Genomic DNA, 21,956 nt, shown 5'->3' on the forward strand with positions numbered 1-21,956 from the left:
GGTAAAACTATAGTTATAAGATGAATACTGTCTGAGGTTATCATGTATAACACAGTGGTAACAGTTGATAATACTGTATTTTATAATTGAAATTTGCTGAGAGAACAGAACCTAAGTGTTCTTACACACACAAAAAAGGTGAACATGTGAGGTAATGGAACAATTAACTTGGTGAGAATCCTTTCATAATTCATATATATGTATATCAAATCATCACATTGCATACTTTAAATATCTTATAACTTTATTTTTCAATTATACCTCGATTAGTAAAAAAGACAGCATTTGCTAAAAGAAAGTGCTATAATTACTCTTTACAGGAACAGATTAATTGTACATAATAGAAAATTATTTTAGGAGTTATGAGCAAACACTTGAAAACCACTGCTCTGTGAGATATGAACTAAAAAGAAAGCAAGCACAATGATAAGTGAGAATTTTTCTTTAGGCTGATAAGTTTCTCTAACACACAGAGTGTTCCTGGAGAAAGACACTTCAGATGTGGACCAGGTCCATGAACTAGTTTGTGTTCTTTGTTGGAGAGGCATTGTAGTATGGGGAAAGAGAACAGGCTCTGTCTGCTCCTTCCTGATCTTTCTGACCCTCAATTTTCATGGCTGTAAAATAGAGAATAATCTCAAACCCTATAGGCTCACCTGAGAATTAGAAGCAATAGCTGTACTACTGACTTAGCTCAGTGCTTGGCAGCACATCACTGGCACTAAAAGAATGGTAGCATTCTTTTACCAGAATTCTTTTACTATGGTATACAGTTTCAAAAAATTTTAGTCTTTGGGCTAGCACTAAAGTTATTTACTGCCTTTTTTTTTTTTTTTTTGCGGTATGTGGGCCTCTCACTGTTGTGGCCTCTCCCGTTGCGGAGCACAGGCTCTGGACGCGCAGGCCCAGCCGCTCCGTGGCATGTGGGATCCTCCCGGACCAGGGCACGAACCCGCGTCCGCTGCATCGGCAGGCGGACTCTCAACCACTGCGCCACCAGGGAAGCCCTACTGCCTTTTTTAAGGTGAAAATTAGGTACTAATCGAATACCTATGATATGCATTTTAAGTCATTTTTTCCAGTAATGATGAGAGATTTTAGATTAGTCATTAGTCCTACCTGATGTTCTCTGTGAGAAAAATGGATGGCCCTGTAGGTCAGGAATATATGCTATGCCGACAGTTTGGGGGTATTATCAATGATGAACAATTGGCTGAGTTAATATTGAGCCAGAATACCATTTCCATTAAACATCTGACACATACATAGTAAAGCCTTAGTCAGTCCTGGCATCACCTGGGAGCATGCTGTAATGCAAATTTTGAGGCCCATCCCCTGCGTACAAAATTGGAATCTGCCATTTAACAAGATTCCCAGGTGATTCAAATGAACCTTAAACTGTGAGAAGCACTGGTAAGGAACACGTTCTGAGCAGAGAAGATACAATCACCAGGTGTATATGTAGCTGAGGTGGGAAAGATGAGTCAGGCAGGACCATAAAGAGTCTAACTTATAATGACAGACTGGCATATACACGTGTATAAACACACACACAACACGAACACAGGCTTAGATCAGTGGTTCTCAACTGGGGGTGATGCTGCATCCCCATAAGATACTGGCCAATGTCTGGAGATATTTTTGGTTGTCACAACTGGGGAGATGTTACGAGCATCTACTGAGACCAAAGATGCTGCTAAACATCTTACAAGGCCCTCCACCATAAAGAATCAGTTGGCCCAAAACGTCAATAGTGCTGACGTTGAAGAAACCCTAGCATAGATTATACAAACATATTAATTGGAAAAGGCACAAAGGCATACTAATTGGAACTATTCATGGGAAAAGGAGCAATAATTTGACCTCACAGTTCTGAGGGGAAGAATTTCATATCTGGACATCCCAAGGTCTATGCTGCTTTCAAGATTATGAGTACCCTGGTTAAAAGCTCTCAAAATCACTTATCTGCTGTTACTAGCAAAACCAGAGTCAATGATAATCTGTATTAGCATATAAAGTCAGTCAGCATCAATGCCTAGAGCCTGTTAATATGCAAAGAAAAATAATGGAGACAGAAAATTGTTACTGTTTGGTTTAAAACCCAATCCTACTGAAGAAGGAAGCTGCCTTAGGACTCAAACTCCACACCCTTCTTACCAAAAAGATACCAAGTCTATACCCTCATTGTACACGTGCACAATCCCTTGTCTGCAATTTCAAAGATCTAAAAACTACATAAAGTTTTTGCTAAATTGTGGCAGCAAAACTTCTTATCTGAACTCATTTGGCAGCAAAACCTGAATGGATGTGAGGTTATTTATTATCTTAATTATCCCACTCAGTGTAACTATTCACATGGTTCACTGTAGAAGTATTCAGAGGTTTGCTTATAGGAGGTGGTGCCACAGGCCTTACTGAAGCTGTTATGTAATATATGGTGGATGCTCCTTACTGCCCTTCTAAAATTTGAAAACTCTAGAATTTTGGAAACATTTGGCTTTGGAAATTCTAGATAAGTGATTGTGGACCTCAAATAACTAAAATGCAGTCAACTCTCAGCAAATATTTGCTGAAAGCATTCAAATATATATTTGAAAGAAAAAATAACCTAGTCAACTATATGTGTGTATATACACATAAACACACACACTTGTATTATACACTTACATAAATATATATATATATGTATATATATATATATATATATATATATATATATATATATATATATCCCTGCATTAGTAGTTAGCATTGTGGCAATTAGCTTCCTTGTTTAGGGCACTGTGCACAACACGCCAGGCTTGCAGCTTCAAATCTTGTAAGACCAGCTAACTTTACAAAGAAACACCTTTCTTCGAGACTATAAATTAACCTCAAACTTTATCCTTCAAAATGCTTCTGGATATAAGGCAAGAAATAGTGAATAATTTAGGATCAACCCATTCACCATACCAGAAGTGCTGATTCCAATTCAGTAGCATAACCAGTGTCTCTGCCTCTCTCTTTTTTTCTCTCTCTCTCATACATACATCACAACCCTGCAATGTGTAATAGCATTACAAGCACCCAACTGGCTCTGGAAAGGTTCCATCAGGGCCTCTCTCCTATCCTGGATTCACATTGGCTGATGGTTGGGGGTATAACTCTTTCTGCATATAAATTCCTATTTTCCTCCCTGAAAGGCTTTACCTGACTAGCCTGCTGACTGTCCTAAGGTGTGCTCATGGGACTGGTCCAGGGGAATAGCAGATTGTTAGGAAACAAGCAGTAACGAAATGCTGAGAGCAAATGTATTCGAATTGTCAGTTTCATGTGTCTAACTGTGTAAGATGGGGCTTGGAAACAGATGGGGATACCAGCTGATTTTCAGAAACCATGAAAAAGATAAATGAACTTGCACCATGCTGAAAAAGATGCATCATGCTTGCTGCTGAAAACACTGAACACAATGGAAACTGAAGCGTCTTCAAAATCTTTTTTGCCAGTTATGGCAATGCTAAGATTCACTGATGACCATTCAATTTTAATGTTCTTTTCATTATACTTCAAACAGTCTTCCCTCCTTCGTATCCTAAGAAAACATACCTTCTTCTCATGAAAATGAAATGGCACATGGTATTATTTAATAAGTTGAAAAATCCTGAAAAGTTTTTGTGAAACTGTTCTCTAATAAAATTCTAAGAACTGTGATGTAGAGAGGGGAAAATATTTCGCTGCAGTACTGTTAAATACCATTCTAATGCTAAGGTGGGAGGAAGAAGCACTTTGCCAAAGTTTCTGTAACCACTTCACCACCAAAGCAGTTTCCCATGGACTCTGCCACTGGGTTGTGAAGTCACTACCTTTCGGGAGGGAGCCGCCGTGTTTCTCTTCTCAGGTTCCCATGTGTCTCAAATAGGGAGTGGGACAGAGCCAGAAGCCATGGGCAAGCCTCTTGCCAAGACTGTGGATGAGATCATCAACCACCCCACCCCGGCATCCAGACCAGCTTCTTCAGAATTTCACAGACCACAGCCCTTGGGCCAGCCTGTCAGGTTCTCAAAACAGGAAAAACTAAAACTGGATCCTCCCCATAAAAAAGTTTGAAAGTTCTTTCATTATACAATTATTTTAAACACGTTCCTCTTGTGTAGTGTAATTACAGAAGAGTGGATTAGAATCTCAAAAAGGACTCTTATCTCCAAGAAGAATACCCCAAGTTAACTTCCTTGTAAAATGTCCTCTCAAATCCTAAACAACTTTAAAAAGAAAGTTCTGTGGCAAGGAGTAAAGACATGCATTGGATAGTTAACTCATTCCTAGTAGAAAAGATATATTAAAATATTATGAATTCTCTATGCTTGATCAGAAAACAGGTATTTATAACTTCTCATCCATGACAAGTCCTTTAGTTCAATTTTTCAGGGATTCCATCCTATTTTAGCTTCCGTATAACAATACTGCAAAGCTGTAATTACATACTCTATAATCAGCCCATTACCAGTGTAATTAAGGAGTGCCACAAATTTAAAACTATGACCTCAATACTGAGGGAAAAAATGTGTGGAAGAGACAGTTTATATTGCAGGTAAAATGTCCTCCTGTTTTGTTGACAAACTTAAGACATAAAGAAAAAAATAACATGTTATCATAGAGTCATCATTCAAGAGGGACTCATTATGTTCCTGATAAGAATTTTTCCTCCATCATTTCTAACATGTCACTTATCAAGCTCTTTTGTATCAAATCTCATGCTCTTCCCAAGTGTTATGAATACTCTAAACCCCTTTAGGTGCCTGTCAATTACTCTCATTCAACTACCATCCACTGTGGGGACAGAGATATATGTGAATTGATTCCTGACACAATGTCAGGCTAGTGTAAACCAAATTTAAACTGGCAAATAGGTCCATCAGTAAAGTACCTAACTTCTAAGCAATGTGAATAAATTTTATCTTAACTAAGAATCAGGAAGCTGATCACCAAACATTAATGTATCACGTAATGGTTCAAGCCAACCATCTGATAAATATTATAATAACCACATTAATAAAATGGATCAACAACACTTATCAAATGCTTATTATGTGCCAGCACTGTGAGAATCTTAGACAAATTATCTCATTTAATTTTCACAGATGGCCCCTGAAATAATACAATTATTGCCTCCATTTTTCATAGAGGAAACTGAAGCCCTGGGGATGTTAAATAACTGCCCAGGTTAATTAGTTGGTAAGAGTAGGGCCAGTCTGGAAGCTTCCTCCAACTGAATCTCAAGCTTGTGTCTGTTTTTACAGCCTTCAGGCTACAATGTCTACTGATTATATGTTACACAAGCAATTTAAACCAAATATTCTTGCCCTCCTGGTGAACTGCAACTGTTACCAATCAATGAGGGGTGGGAGGAAAGCAGGTAGTGAAAACAAAAAAAGCAAGACATCTGTTTAATCAAGATTCTCCTCCCCCATCAAATTCAGGAACTCCTTTCCATATACTGTATGAGTCGATACTGTCTTTCTAAATTACATAAATGTTTACTCACAGCTGACAAGTTACTAAAGCACCAGTTACAAAATAGAATGTGCTCTTGTATTTTTCAGATTAAAAAGGTTAATTGACCAAGAAACGGAGTCCCAGAAGAAGAAGGAGCAAGAAAAAGAGAAGAGGGTCACTGCCCTGAAAGAGGAGCTGACCAAACTGAAGTCTTTTGCTTTGATGGTGGTGGACGAACAACAAAGGCTGACGGCACAGCTTGCCCTTCAAAGACAGAAAATCCAAGACCTAACCACGAGTGCAAAGGAAACACATGCTAAACTAGCCCTTGCTGAAGCCAGAGTTCCGGAAGAAGAGCAGAAGGCAACCAGACTAGAGAACGATCTGCACACGCAGACCACAAAGTTTCACCAGAACCAAGAAACAATTATGGCGAAGCTCACCAATGAGGACAGCCAAAATCGCCAGCTTCGACAAAAGCTGGCAGCACTCAGCCGGCAAATTGATGAGTTAGAAGAGACAAACAGATCTTTACGAAAAGCAGAAGAGGAGCTGCAAGATATAAAAGAAAAAATTAGCAAGGGAGAATATGGAAACTCCAGTATCATGGCTGAGGTGGAGGAGCTCAGGAAACGTGTGCTAGAAATGGAAGGGAAGGATGAAGAGCTCATAAAAATGGAGGAGCAGTGCAGAGATCTCAATAAGAGGCTGGAAAAGGAAACATCACAGAGTAAAGACTTTAAACTCGAGGTTGAAAAACTCAATAAAAGAATTATGGCTCTGGAAAAATTAGAAGATGCTTTCAACAAAAGCAAACAAGAATGTTACTCTCTGAAATGTAATTTAGAAAAAGAAAGGATGACCACAAAGCAGTTATCTCAGGAACTGGAGAGTTTAAAGATAAGGATCAAAGAGCTAGAAGCCATTGAAAGTCGGCTGGAGAAGACAGAATTCACCCTAAAAGAGGACTTAACTAAACTGAAAACATTAACTGTGATGCTGGTAGATGAACGGAAAACAATGAGTGAAAAATTAAAGCAAACTGAAGATAAGTTACAAGCTGCTGCTTCTCAGCTTCAAGTGGAGCAAAATAAAGTGACAACGGTTACTGAGAAGTTAATTGAGGAAACTAAAAGGGCACTGAAGTCCAAAACTGATGTGGAAGAAAAAATGTACAGTGTAACGAAAGAGAGAGATGATCTAAAAAACAAACTGAAAGCAGAAGAAGAGAAAGGAAATGATCTCCTGTCCAAAGTGAACATGTTGAAAAACAGGCTTCAATCATTGGAAGCAATTGAGAAAGATTTCCTAAAAAACAAATTAAATCAAGATTCTGGTAAGTCCACAATAGCATTACACCAAGAGAACAATAAGATTAAAGAGCTCTCTCAAGAAGTGGAAAGACTGAAACTGAAGTTAAAGGATATGAAATCCATTGAGGATGACCTCATGAAAACTGAAGATGAGTATGAGACTCTAGAACGAAGGTATGCTAATGAACGAGACAAAGCTCAATTTTTATCTGAAGAGCTGGAACATGTTAAAATGGAACTTGCCAAATACAAGTTAGCAGAAAAGACAGACTCCAGTCATGAACAATGGCTTTTCAAAAGGCTTCAGGAAGAAGAAGCTAAATCAGGTCACCTCTCAAGAGAAGTGGATGCACTGAAAGAGAAAATTCATGAATACATGGCAACTGAGGACCTGATATGTCTCCTCCAGGGAGATCATTCAGTTCTGCAAAAGAAACTCAGTCAACAAGAAAACAGGAACAGAGATTTAGGAAGAGAGATCGAAAACCTCACTAAAGAGTTAGAGCGGTACCGTCATTTCAGTAAGAGCCTCCGGCCCAGTCTCAATGGAAGAAGAATCTCTGACCCTCAAGTATTTTCTAAAGAAGTTCAAACAGAAGCAGTAGACAATGAGCCACCTGATTACAAGAGTCTCATTCCTCTGGAACGAGCAGTCATCAACGGTCAGTTATATGAGGAGAGTGAGGACCAGAATGAGGACCCTAATGATGAGGAGTCCGTGCTGTCCTTCAAACGCAACTCATCTACTCCCTGTCCTGTTAACAGGAAGCTATGGATTCCTTGGATGAAGTCCAAGGAGGGCCATCCTCAGAATGGAAAAATACAGACTAAACCCAATGGCAACTTTGTGCAACCTGGAGATCTAGTCCTAAGCCACACACCTGGGCAGCCACTGCATATAAAGGTTACTCCAGACCATGTCCAAAACACAGCCACTCTTGAAATCACAAGTCCGACCACAGAGAGTCCTCACTCTTACACAAGCACTGCAGTGATACCAAACTGCGGCACCCCGAAGCAAAGGATAACCATCCTCCAAAATGCCTCCATAACTCCAGTGAAATCAAAAACCTCTGCTGAAGGCCTTATGAATTTAGAGCAAGGCATGTCCCCAATTACCATGGCAACCTTTGCCAGGGCACAGACCCCAGAGTCTTGTGGTTCCATAACTCCAGAAAGGACAATGTCACCTATTCAGGTTTTGGCTGTTACTGGTTCAACTAGCTCCCCTGAGCAGGGACGCTCTCCAGAGCCGATAGAAATCAGTGCCAAGCACGCGATTTTCAGAGTCTCCCCTGATCGGCAGTCATCATGGCAGTTTCAGCGTTCAAACAGTAACAGTTCAAGTGTGATAACTACTGAGGATAATAAAATCCACATTCACTTAGGAAGTCCTTACATGCAAGCCGTAGCTAGCTCCGTGAGACCTGCCAGCCCTTCAGCATCACTGCAGGATAACCGAACTCAAAGCTTAACTAATGGGACACTAAACAAAACAACCAATAAAGTCACCAGCAGTATTACTATCACACCAACAGCCACACCTCTTCCTCGACAATCACAAATTACAGTAAGTAATATATATAACTGACCACCCTCCCTTATTTGGTTTATACCGATATTATTGCAAGGAACTCAGTCCTTTTTAATTATCCCTCCACATCCCTCAAAAGACTGACTGAACTTGTACTTCGGGAAGGTTTATGCATGAACCGTCCAAGAGTATCTGAAACTAACTGTTGCCTGCATAGTCATATCAAGCGTGCACTTACTGTATATTTTTTCATTTACATACCTGTATGGAAAATATTTAGTCTGCACTTGTATAAATACATCTTTATGTATTTCATTTTCCATAACTCACATTAATTTGACTGCAACTTGTCTTGGTGAAATACTTTAACATTATAAAGCAGTAAATAATTTGTTATTTTTACCATTGCTTGCTGAATTTTCTTTTGGTCATTTTGTGTTCTTTTTTTTGCATGTATAATAGAATTTTATTTCCTGTTCATAATGTCTATTAATTCTTCCTTAAAAACAAACAGGACCTACTTCCCATATACAGTCAACTTCTGATCATATATTAGAGGAGGAGGAGGTAGTTGAAATAAATGAAATTTTATGGCTCTTTGATTTCAAAGTGAACTATAAGATCTCTCAGGAGCAAACTTCATGCTTGAGATGTATCTCAATATCCCTGGTGCCCAGCACAGTGCTTAGCACGTGTTAGGAATTTAGTTACTTAATAAATGTTTACTGATAATCACTGAATAAAATAATATTAAATAATTTGCTTTTGTGAGCACATATGAGCTGATTGATGGCGAAAGTAAAAAGCTTTGAAATGTGATAGTAAGCCAGAAAAAGCACATTTGGAAATACAAGTTACCTTCACAATCAAGAGTTGACTGTATTTCTACCATAGATGAAAATCCCCTTAAAACAGTTATGTCTACATCCAAACCTGGAATCAGCCACTAAGACATATGCTCTTGAACACTGCTTCAAAGCAAAAATGTCTTTCTTGTTACTTTTTCCTAGTAGGTTCCCAAAATAATTTGAATTACTTAAGGTAGGTGCTTCCTACCTTGTTTGTTTGCTAGTGGGCTGCATTCAGAAGCTTAAACTTAACTGTGTGTGTGTGTTTTTTTTTAACTTCCCAACAAGCAAATAAAAACCAAAGATAATTACAATGTAAGTTATAGAAAAGGCATATTTAAAAAAAAATACAGTATGTTAGTTGAGGGAAGTTTCTCCTGTGATTATTGTTATGCCATTTTCAAGATAGGTGAGAAAAACTCAGTAATCCTTAAAAAAAAAAAAAGCATCCTAGGAATTCTGGTACTCTGCTAATGGGACTCAGCATAATTTGTACTTCTGTAGCAGAGAACAGCTTTCAGAGGAACATTTTAAATTACAAATCTGGTCCCCAAGCCACATTCAAAAAAGATGATTTCAGACAAAGTAGCTCATTGCCATTTTCCCTTTTCCAACCTCATAACTGTTAATTTAGTGTGGTCAATTTTATTGCCAGTTATTGATTTTAAACACAATTCATTTAGACACCCAGGCAAACTGTGAAGATCTTTAGGAGTAAAAGGAATCTTTCACAATTATCCTCCTTTCCCTGCAAAATCAATTTCATGATAGCAAAGCAAGGATTTGTTGACAGAAACACTTCCATGGTGATGAACTGCAACACCAACGCTGTGGGCTTGCATCATCATTAAATAAATTTGGATGAAAGCTGAGGCTAGTGATGAATGAGAAAGCTTCTGTTTAAACACATTTATCTTGGGAATTGGCAGTGACCCAACTGTATTACAAAATACATGATGGTCTAAATGTTTTCCAAAATTGTTTTTATTTTTAAGTCACCTTGGGTTAGAACTTTAGAAGAAACTACATACATCATTTTACATCTTTCAAAGTAGACATTGATAACATTGCTGCATGAGATGTCTTTCTAGATAATAAGAGTACATATAATGTTTTGGTGGGTAGTGATCAACTAATCGTGAAATAATAAACAGAAACCAGAAAGAATTAAAGGACAAAGTCTTCCCAGCACTTCCTAAATTCTGTCACATAATGACACAAACAGAAAACACACTGGATACACACTGGATACAATGGATAAAGAGGCAGAGATGTTCAGGGACTCCTGATCAGGGACTCCTCTCATCCCCAGGTTGCTCCTGTTGTACTGAAGGAAAAAAATCCATTTTTGGCACACCTGTAACTAATAGAGTTTGAGAGGCTCTGGGCTATTCATTAGCAGAACTGTTTTGTAAGGATTCAATTTCTTATCTTTTGTGAGCCAGAGCAATTTTATACAATAAAGTTAATACCACAAGTCCTGTGCTCCATGATTAGGATGCACAAATTCTCATTTCATCATCTGCTCCAGATATTAACTATAAATAGGCTTCCCAAGTAATTAACATTATTGGAAATTTACTGGACTTTCAAGGAACTGAACCTCTTTTAGAGGTTCCTCTACTAGGACTACTTCAGTGTAATGACTCATATCCACATCAAAATTTAGGAACACTGTCATATTAATAACATATATAGATTACTAAAAGTGCTACTAATTAAAGTTTATGGTAAAGAGAGCATCATCTCTGAAAAAAAGTACCTTCCCTTTTCCATAAAATCACACAAAGAATGACACATCCTAGATTTTTGGCCTTTAATTTCAAAAATAATTTTTTATAACTCTGCGTGTGTGCGCGCACATGTGCATGTGTGTTTGGGAGGTTACAGAATTTTCTTTTTCATTCACATAAAATCATGGAAGAACCTTGAAAACTAGGAAGGAGAGAGGAAGTGACACTGGAAAATCTTCATATGAGATATGTGAAAGTGGAGGGTTGTATTCCTGAAGAAAAGAAAGCCTTTGAGAGGCTCACAGAAGACAAGACTGTTTCTATAAACATCTGAAAAAATACCTTCCTTTCATTTCATTTCATCTGAAGTCCCAGCTTCAGAACCAAAATTCATTTTACTCAGTCCCCCATCCCTTTAACTTTTTGAGCTGCAGCATTCTATCACAGATTTGAATGATTTTACCACATTCTTCTTCCCTTTTAAGAGCATTTGCAAAGCTTTCCCAAGGATGCCACTGCTCTCTGGGTCACCCCTTCCAGAAGGACAATGTGCATTACTATAGTTAGATCTTTACACACAAAGGAAAGTCTCTATTAAGATGACGACAGGATTATATAAACTCTACCTAGAAGGTTTCTACAACTACATTTCACAATGCCAAGACATTAGGCATGGGGTCTTCATGACACCCAAAGTATAAATTAAGTTGCACTGTGAGAAGGCCATAAAAGGGGTAATTAATTTAAAATTCTTAGACTTGTAGCCTAAGCATTCTGTGATCTTTATTGACTAAAATATAACTCCACACTAAAACATATTTTTAATAGCTTTTTTGATTCCAATTCTTTACGAAGTGAGTCTCCTTTGAAATGTGTTAGACAAAGGCAGGAAAAGAGCTTTAATAACAGTACAGTTTCCCTACATTTTGGTTTCTGTTATTGTTTCCTCCTCCAAAATAATCATTTTACTTTGCAATCCTAAGAGAAAAGATAACCTGGCAATAATGCATGCCCGAAACGTTAGGATCAATGTTTCTCAAAGTAAAATCCAAAACACATGTATGAGAATCCCCTGATGCCCCACCCAGAGCTATCAAAAGTCACAATCTCTGAGGGTAGGGCCCCGGAAACTGCATTTTTTAACAAGTTCCTCTGCTGATTAGTACGTACCTAAAGAAGGAATTCCATTGTTTTAGAAATTTCTATACTGATAAACACTAGCAAATATGTTCTGACTCTAGTCTTGCTCTATCAGAATGAATTACACCTGTCTCAGGAAGCGTGCCTATTCCACCCTCTAGTGGCTAGCATGACAAACAGAAGGCTTAGTCTCCAGGGTTTTTTTTTTATTCAAGAGAAAAGCTCAATAAAAACTACTATTTTATAGGTGGGAAGTTTCCCAGTTTTATAACTGTAGCAAAGCATAGATGCCTGAATAATTAACTGAGCAGTAGCAGGCTGTCTGACACCTACAAGCTCTGTTTCTCCCTCAGATCCCAGGCCCTCAACATAAACCCTACAGCATTTCTTGGGAATGGTCCAGAACACACATTAAAGAGAGCAGTTTGGATGAGCCAAAACAAAGGACTCCATTCACCTTGGGCCACAGTGAAGCAAATGCAAGAACAAGGAAGATAAGCGGTTCAATAAAATCCCCAAACCTTAAACCCCCTTAAAATTCATTTTCATTTCCTTTCCAACAGATGGATCCTTCCACTGTGCAGTCAAATATGTCAGAGCAGGCAGCTCCCAAAGACAACGCTGTAGGGTAAGGAATCCTTAGGGAGTCCAGCAAGTTAACTGGCCAACACACTCCTAAGTACTTTATAATTTGATAATGAATTAACACTGTTCATATGGCAACACATACAAATCTGTCAATATTCTATCAGGACAACAGGTTTTACAACACTTATAATGGTGCCATAAAAATGTAATCTGGGCTAACCTTTAGCACTGCAGTCAACAATCCTAGAGATAATCCTCTTGTGGCCTCATTTTAAAATTTCACTTATTTTTTCACAAAATTATTGGTCAAGAGAAATAAAAGTTATCTAATTATTTGAGATAATTTTTTGAAAGCCTGAAATTAGTTTTATTTTAGTGAGTTCCTTTTTCCTGCATAGCCAAATGGTTCTGTATGATATTTTTGTAAGGTTACCTGAAAGAGACCTTTTTTTTTTTTTTTTTTTTTTTGCCTATTAGTTTAGTTTTGCTTTTTTAAAGGTTAGTCATCTTTGGATAACCAACAATAGGCCCTACAGACCTACAAAGGCTGTCTCACTCTCTGCCATTCTTTAGGTCCCTGGAAGGGTGGAGTGGGTTTACTAACTTACATAGCACTCCTGTCTCTGTGACATGCACAGTGTCTCAGCATGCAGTGTCTTCTCTTCAAAGCACATGGACACAACTGATCAATCCACTGATCATGACAAACTGAATTGGGCGGCTATTAAGGAGACAAAAGATTCACTGTCCTTCAAGAGCTTCTGTCTGGTATGTAGAGATGAGAATCTTGAATCTGACTAAATATAAGCCTCAAAACAAATTTAAAAACCTGCACTGAAGAGTTTCATTGCATAAGGCTTGTTTCCACTAACTTGACAGATTGGCCCAGAGCACGTGCATATTTGAACATTTATATTTGTATTAATACTTTGTACCTTTGTCTCTTTCAAAGATACTATACTATAAACCAGTGTTTTTAGATGAGCTTTCCATTTCTCACATGCCTTTGGGAGAAAAACGAGATCTAGACAACCAATCAACTTTGCCTTAATGGGGGAAAAATGAGTTTCACCAGGATTCCCAAGAACTTAAGAAATAACCCTTTACTGTTTAGACCGTTCAAAGAGTCCTCTCTGAGGAGTTTCAATCCCATTTGTATTAGCTTATAACCACAGGCACAAATGTCAAGCTCTATTCATCTATTCACAAATCACCTACAAGAACGAACCCACAAATATTTATGAAGCACCTAATATTACTCATTGTCGTGCAGGACAGCTATGCAGGTGTTAAGATTTAGAATCTAAGGCAGGAGTTGAGAACTACCTTAAAAGGTAATTAAGAGCACAACACAGAAAAGGAATTCTATAGATAGCAAAGCACTTATAGGAGTTTGGAGGAGGAGCAGATTACTCTGGGCAGGGTTCAGGGGTCAGGTTTCAGAAACAGATAAGATTTGACTGGAGGAGGGGTGGTGGGCTGGGAGAGGAGGAAAACTTGGGATAGAGAGAAGACAAAAGGCTTTCCAGGAGATGCTCAGCGCAGAGGTATGGAGGCAGGCAGGAGAGCAGAAAACCAGCATTCAAGGAGCAGTGAGCAATGCAGTGTAGCTGATGTTGAGATAGCTGGGGCAGGGGTAAGGTGCAAAGGGCACGTATTGTCAGACCGCAAAGGGCCTTTAATACCGTGCTAGGGAGCACTCTGTCCTCAAAGGTTTCTGGGCAGTGAGATAAGAGAAAACTAATCCTTTATACACTGTTATTTTATTTCATAATAACCCTATAAAGTGGGTATCATCACAATTTTAAAGATTAAAAAAATGTAAATTCTGAGAGGTAAAGAAAATTGTTCCAGGTGGCTCTGTTTGTATGACAAAAAAGAGACATGAACACAGGTCTAATTCCATTGTCCCATGGCAACATACTGAGAAGCTACCTCAGTGCAAGGAGGGGAGCAAAATAAATTGTACCTAATGCTCTCCACTGCCCAGGAACACAGACAGGGCGCCTAACATTACCTGCCTGCGCTCTGCCTCAGAAGCCTGCCGCTTTGGCCAGAACACTCGGAACACCCCTACGTATGCCTCCTCCCCATTGCTCTACCTGGACAGAATTCTCTTCTCTCATCAAGTGATCTACACTGAAAGGTCTGGCTCAAGCCTTACTTCTTCTGAAGCCTACCAGGATCACCACAGACGAGAGTGTCAATCTGCCTCCCCTTTCAACTCCTCAGTCTCCAGGCCACTGTTAGGTTAACAAGAGACAATGAACATGAAAGGCCAAGCCCCACACAAATAAGCAGGCATGGGGAAGATTCACCTGGGGATGGTGCAGTGGTTAAGAGACAGAAGAAAGCAAGACCAAGGAGAGGTACAAGTCCTCATTGTCAGCGAGCACTAAAGCTGCAGTCCAAGTCCACTCTATCTGAAAGCAGGAGTCTATGAGCAAAGGCACAAATTCTAGGCATGAAGAATGAGTTTGGACAGGCTATCAACATGTGAAGAACAGAGGTACCTGATCGGCCTCAGAGATGGCTGGAGTGAAAAGCATCAGAAGTAAGTGAAAATGATCCATAGAAACAGCATCACAAGCATGCACATCAAAGCTTATAAGCAGGTGGCCACCTTGACAGTCCTGACAGTGATCAAAAGCCTCCAGAAAAGGCAATTTAGGGATCAAGGTTTAGCCATCAAAAAGACAAGCACCACCAGCTTAGCCTAGAGGTGGTGGAACTTCTGCCTTTGCAGAACCCTTGAAAATCTTCCTGGGATGGTATACCCTAATTCAGGGTTTCCATTTCTCAAGCAACATCATGACTTATAAGGAAAGACTTATGGTCCCAAAATCACTAAAAAAAAAAGCATTGTATATTTTTTGAGCTCAGAGGGAGAAGTGTTAGGGTTCATCCTTGTCAGTCTCTAAATTCTGCTTCCAATTCAGGATTAAATGACTGTAAACCAAGGGAGCATCACAAATAAAATTGCCATTTTAGAGGAAAATCTTCAAATTGGTCTCCAATTATCTCTCATAACAATTAAGTGCGTATAAAAACCAGCTTCAATGCGGCCAGTCAAAGCAATTCCCCAAGAATTACTATGCTTTACCATTAGAGAGTTGGCTGTTTTTTTCCCTTCTCTTTAAAAAAAAAAGAGCTATTCCTTTTCTGTTCTTTGCCTTTTAATTGTGTTCTTGCCTGAATTCACTGATATCAGTCAGTTTTGAGGCATCAGAAAAGTATCATTTTATAGAAAGAGGAGTTAACTAAAAACTGCAATAGATCCCCAAAGAGTCCATAACATAAGAAACATTTAAACACCTGACAGTCCCTTCAGGGCAGCGGGGATTACTCTGAGAAGGATAATATCTCTCATAGTGACAGACATAAGCAGCACAATTTTTTTATATAAAACTTTTTATTCTGATTATAACAATAGTACATATTTATTACAAAAATTTCGGAAAATATAAATGCTGCCAGAGCCGCTGACTTCAGCTTCTAAGAAGGGTAATAAGAGGATTAGGGAGAACAATGGACAACTACTACTATTTTTTTAGGTCATCCTATCAACTATGGCCCTATTCCAGGCATTCTCAGACTACCAATGAGGAAGGAAATGTGCTATACGGGGACCATCCTGTAATTACTGATCGCCCCTGTGCTAAGGAGTGGCAGATCCCCCTACAGAGTGTGAGTTTATGTAATCTGTTCAGCCCAGACACAATGGCCCAGGGGACAGCCTGGTCACTGCGGGAGAGAGGCAGAATTTCTTTCCCCCCAGCTAGCCAATCAGTGCCTGGAAAATGGTTCAATCCCTGTGCATTGTTCAAGTACTGGAAAGAAATGCCTCCTCAGAGGGCTGCTCTCAGAACTAGTTACACTCTTATCAGTTATTAAGATAGGCAGCCTTGTAGAGGGAATGTGGGCACAGGATAGGACCCAACAAAACTCACCTCTCAGGCTCTGGGAAAAGGATATAGAAGTACCCATGATGGGAGAAGAAAAAAGGGGCAGATGAGGAGGAATTACGTTTTCTACCTGGGCTGTCTCAGCTATTTGAATGGTATCAACAATTTTTCTATGATGATTCTCAAAGCAACAACTCCAAGTTTTCAGTGCCTACCAAACAGTTCCACGTGTGGAAGGTCCAACTACACTTCACACTTGGCATGTGCCCCCACCCCAGTGCACTGTCACTCTTGGATTGCTTTGTCTCACTTCTGGTGATGGTCTAGCACCTTCTCTGTCACCCAGGGTCAAAATTTGGGTCCCATTCTCCACTTCTCTTCTCATCCCCCAGATCCAGTCAGCCACTCTGCCCCAGTATTTCTTCCTCTGCCCTCCCCCTTTTATTTGTGCTAGTACTCCCCAAATCCACACCTCAGTACAGATGCTACTGTAAAATAGTAGCATCTCTAATCCCTCGCTTCTAATCCAACCTTCACTTGTATTGCTGGTGATCCTTCTACAACACTGTCCTGCTCATGGCAATTCTTCAGTCCCTCCCCTAAAAGCAGCACTTACTTAGCACTTATATTACCGAGTGCCCCAAATCCAAACCTTCTATCAGACCTCCACCTCCCACCTCATCTCCTTTTGAAACCCTGGACATAATCTGCACCCTCACCAGGACACAGTACTCACCATCCTTTCACACACTAGCAGGGCTTCTAGCCCTATACCTTTACTCATGCTGTTCCTAGGGCAGTAATGCTCTTCTCTCTTTGTCCCTTGTATTGAAATCTTACTCCTACCTCAAGTGCCAATTCCTCTAGAAATCTCTTTATTTTTCTGAATCTTCCTCTGAGTTTCCAAAACACTTCTGTTTGTACTTTTATTACAGCACTTCATTTTGCCTCGTTATAATCGTTTGTTACCCCTCCTATACTATAATCTCTTGAGAGCAAGAATCAGCTGTCATTTAGTTTTGAAACTCTTATATCAATGTTTCTCAAAATGCAGTCACTGATCACATTTATCAGAATTACCAAGGACTCCACAGATTTCTACATACCCACACCTATGAAATCTAGTTCAGGGAATCTGCATCTTAACAAGCTGCCTGGGTCATTCTTGGGTTTATAAAGTTTAAGAACCACTGTCCTACCTTATCCAGGACTTAAATACGGCTGGTAATAGGTGCTCAACAAAGGTGCACAGGTCTAACAACATACCTGGTGGCCACAGTTGGCTCGCATTTGTTCTTTTCATAGAATCATTGAATGTCAAGGTCAAAGGGTATAGTTGGTATAACTGCATTGTTTTTTGAATAATTAAAAGATAGAAAAAGACAGGAAAGACTAGAAAAAAAAATGTTTTCAAGTGAACTCTAAAACAGAAAGACAATGAATAGACTAAGTAGGATAAGGAGGGAAAAGGATGTGAAAGTACTTTTCTGGGCCAGAGGTGGTTAGAAACACAGCCCAGTAATTGACACTGCTTGGTCAGCTGCCGCAACTGCTATGCTTAGCAACATGTCTCCAATAATTAATTGGAGAGATGGGAGAACAAGGGATAAAGCAGAAAAACAAGAAAGGTAAAATAAACAAGAAGATAAGTTATGATTATGATCAAGAAATAAGCACCTTAAGAACAGATATAAGGAAAAAGACAAAGATAATAATGTTGACATTAGTAACAACTAACACAGACTTGACACTTCAGATGTGCCAGGGACTTTCCTACACAATATCTCTACCAACTAAGGAACTTGCAAGTAGGCAGTCTAATCCCCAAATAAGGGTTACAGATGAGGAAACTAAGGTCTGGACAGGCTAACTGGCCTGCTCAAGGACACACAGCTAGGTGGTGCCAGAACCAGAGTGGGGACCCACCCAGGTCTATCTGGCTCCATAGCCAGTGCTCTAGCCACTAATCCAAAGCTGTTGCAAAATATAAGCTGGCGAATGATTTTTAAAAATTACATGGGTGCAAATGAGGGAATGAGAAAGAGAGGAGTGGGTACCAAAACAGAAGAAGAAAAAAAGCTGAGGTGAAAAACCTGACAGATGAATAAAAAGAAAGGGAATAAACAAAACTGTTCAAGGTTAATATATTTTAACATTCTATTTCTACATGTGATGCTATGTGTCTGGGCAAAAAATGGAAGCAACTAGGTTAGGAAGGATTTTTGAAAACTGTATTTCAATGCTTATTCTTGGATTGCCCTCACTGCTCATGGTGTAATTACTACAGAGAGATTGGGAGGTGACTAGGTACAACCACAAACCATGTTACATTATAAACTACAGGCATCAATTTCCTCTAGCCTTCACCTCAGAAACTGGACAACTCTTAAATACAAATCATAGCACTGTAGCTCTATTTAAAACCAAATGTTCTCTCACAAGAGGTTAGTGAGAATAAGCTAATGAAACTACAGAGTTTCCTTTTGAAGGAGCCCCTGCCATATAAAACTGTAAAATCTTTAGTGATAAAGTTTTATTGTATAATGAGGAAGTTCTGAGAAGATCAAGAGAAAAAAGCCAAAGCAGCATATGAAACTCTAGGCTATCTGCCAGATTCATTACCTGTTGTTTCCTTTAAAAAAATAAAAAAATTAATAAATTAGCAGTGATTTACCAAATAATACAAAAGACAAAAGAAGACAATAATATTTCAAAGATTTTTTTTCTCAATTTAGCATTTCCTCCTTTTCATCACCATATCCATCATCATTACTTATGTACTTTCCCATTAAACAGAGAAAAACAAAAATACAAAGCACTGCTATTCTGATAACACACGGCCTTGACCAAGCATTCCACAGCTGGGTCCCTAAGGGAGTCAGGCAGCCCTGAATCCGCCCCCTCCCTGCACCACCCCAATGACCACAAATGAAAATGACCCACCGTCTTTGGGAGCCTTGAGCCTTTCGACCCCTAGAGCTAAAGGTGTAATGAGAGGCCCTGCAGTCCCTGAAGTCAGGAACATTCCTGAGGGAACACAGCTTTCTTACACAATATGTTGCCAATACATCTCCAAAAAGGTTCAAAGCACTTACAAAATTAATCTCATTTAGAGAAAAGGAAACATCCTGACTCCAACTGTATAACTAGGATCTGACAGCTTCCTCATTAAATGCTGATATTGTTCTGATGTTTGCCCTCCATGATAACGTGAAGGAGCACAAGGATCAAGTAGAAACTGGGTTATAGAATTAAGATTTTGAATAAAACATTTTCACCTCTCTATAATTTTTGGTCACTAAGGCTCACTGACATCTAATGACTTGCTATAACCACAGAGTCTCACAGATAGCTCCGCTTCTTTTAAGAACCTATAGACCAAACAAGCCAACGTTTAAAGAATTTAATGAATACTCCTTTTCTCTCTATTGTTCCCTAAATAAAAGCAAGGCCTTTGCCTCAATAAACTCATCATCTTTCAGACCTGTAATCCATTTCAAATCCCAATCTCCATGTTGAACTGAGTTAAACATTAAGAACAAAACAAAACAAACAAAAAAACCCCAAAAAACTTTTCTTCTATGAATGAGCTTTCCAACATGCTTAATCTCCTCCAAGACATCTGCTTTCTGACGAAACCCAGGAGCCTCCAACTCTTGAGTAGAACATTCACTGTGTGGTCTTAAAAGAGGCATATGCACGGATTCCTCTTGCAATATGCACTCCAAATTTAGATAAAACTTTCTTGGAACTATTTGACATAGTGTTCTAAAAAATGATCCAAGAGATGACACATTTTAAAGCTCTATACCTCATTTACTGAAACATGTCCAAGTATAAAATTCATAGAAGAAAACAAAAATAGCATCATTTTTTCCCAAAGATTTGAGAATGACAGAGTTGTCCTAATAATAGAACTAGCCTTTGCTGCCATCTAGAGGTAAAAACTATGTAGTGACATCAAGAGTTATAAACCAAAATCAACTTGCAGCCATCAATGGTGTAGAAACAATGGGAGCCCAATAACTTTCAGGCAGCTGACCCTACCAATGACCACCATTCCAAGCCATACTGTCTTCACCAACACATATCAGTATAGCTTATAAGAAAAAAGCCCCATCAATATTGTGTTCCATATCAGTTTACTGGACAGATTTCAGTTCTGAATAACCTGTGGTACTCATACCACATTCCTAGACAATCTGAGTCAGTAGATTCTGAGATGGGATCTGGGCATCGCAGTGTTTTAAAAGCCCCACAGGTGGTTCTGATGAGCATCTAGGACCACTGGGCCATGAAACCCTGGCCTTCCACAGTGTTGAACCTCCCACACCCAGGCAGGTCAGAGTTCTGGGTTAGAAAAGACCTTAAAGCTTACATCTAAATGAGCTTCAACTATGGCAGTGTTTATCAAAGTATGTCAGGCTGACCACCTGTATCAGATAAACCACCCTGAGGGTTTATTAAAAATGTGGATTCCTGGGTGCATTCATAGACAAATGAATTACAGTTTCTAGAGGTAAGGCCCAGGAATCTACAATTTAAGTAGGATCCCATCATAGGTTTTTGTACACTAAATAGGACAACCAGTCTAAAGCCTGACAAAGTTAAAGGACCTCACTGAAACCTATCTTGTAAAGGCTATTATTAATGCTGTGGTTACAAGATCAGCTGATTTGAATTATGATTTCAAGTGCAGCTGCTACTTATTCATGGTTTGCACAATATGCAGATGTTCATAGAAATGTCCTGATCTGTGAAGTATTTCCTTCCTTTTTTATGCCTTAATATAACTTAGTGTTGCTTTTTTAAATTGCATACTTATTTTAGAAAATGTGGAGAATATATAAGAAAAATAAAAAGCACTATTACTCCATTACCCAGAGTTAATAAACACTGATAGCACTGGTATATTTTCTCCTAGTATTTTCTCTTCAAATATACATAAAGTATGTACATAGTTTTAAATCCTGCTTTTAACATTTCTGAATAAATACTTTCCCATATCTTGAAAAGCATAATTGTTTAAAGACAGCATGATATTTTCATGTGATTATAGTGTAATATATTTACTCTATCCTGACTGTTAGAGCCTTAAACTGTGTCCAGTTTTCATTGTTATAAATAATGCTAAAACAAAGAGCCTTGCCTACATCTCTGATTATTTCCTGGCAGGAGAATAATATCAGAGTATCAGTATCTCATTTGCTATGTTTAGGATTAAGTATAAAAAAAAAATATATCAGGGCTTCCCTGGTGGCACAGTGGTTGAGAGTCCGCCTGCCGATGCAGGGGACGCAGGTTTGTGCCCCTGTCCGGGAAGATCCCACATGCCGCGGAGCGGCTGGGCCCGTGAGCCATGGCCGCTGAGCCTGCGCAGGAGAGGCCACAACAGTGAGAGGCCCGCGTACCGCAAAAAAAAA

General features: G+C 39.1%; 2 protein-coding genes across 7 annotated transcripts in view; one reads left to right on the forward strand and one right to left on the reverse strand.

Moving 5' to 3' along the window:
* CMSS1 (cms1 ribosomal small subunit homolog) overlaps positions 1-21,956 on the reverse strand; it is a 397,814-nt gene that overhangs the window by 363,556 nt on the left and 12,302 nt on the right. The gene's annotated exons all lie outside the window — the stretch shown is intronic.
* The window catches only part of LOC116752730 (filamin A-interacting protein 1-like), a 57,414-nt gene that overhangs the window by 29,685 nt on the left and 5,773 nt on the right, over positions 1-21,956 (forward strand). For 2 of the 6 annotated variants that reach the window (XM_032629466.1, XM_032629471.1), the window contains 2 exons: positions 889-1,024; positions 5,580-8,726. In XM_032629466.1, the coding sequence (XP_032485357.1) occupies positions 889-1,024; positions 5,580-8,376 (2,933 nt within the window). In that variant the 3' untranslated portion in view covers positions 8,377-8,726. Of the gene's footprint in view, positions 1-888; positions 1,036-5,579; positions 8,727-12,393; positions 13,397-21,956 lie in introns of those variants that run through there. The other 4 variants (XM_032629468.1, XM_032629469.1, XM_032629467.1 and 1 more) reach the window with 3 other exon arrangements.

This window comes from Phocoena sinus, chromosome 4 (assembly GCF_008692025.1).
Source record: "Phocoena sinus isolate mPhoSin1 chromosome 4, mPhoSin1.pri, whole genome shotgun sequence".
NCBI classification, from domain to species: Eukaryota; Metazoa; Chordata; class Mammalia; order Artiodactyla; family Phocoenidae; genus Phocoena; species Phocoena sinus.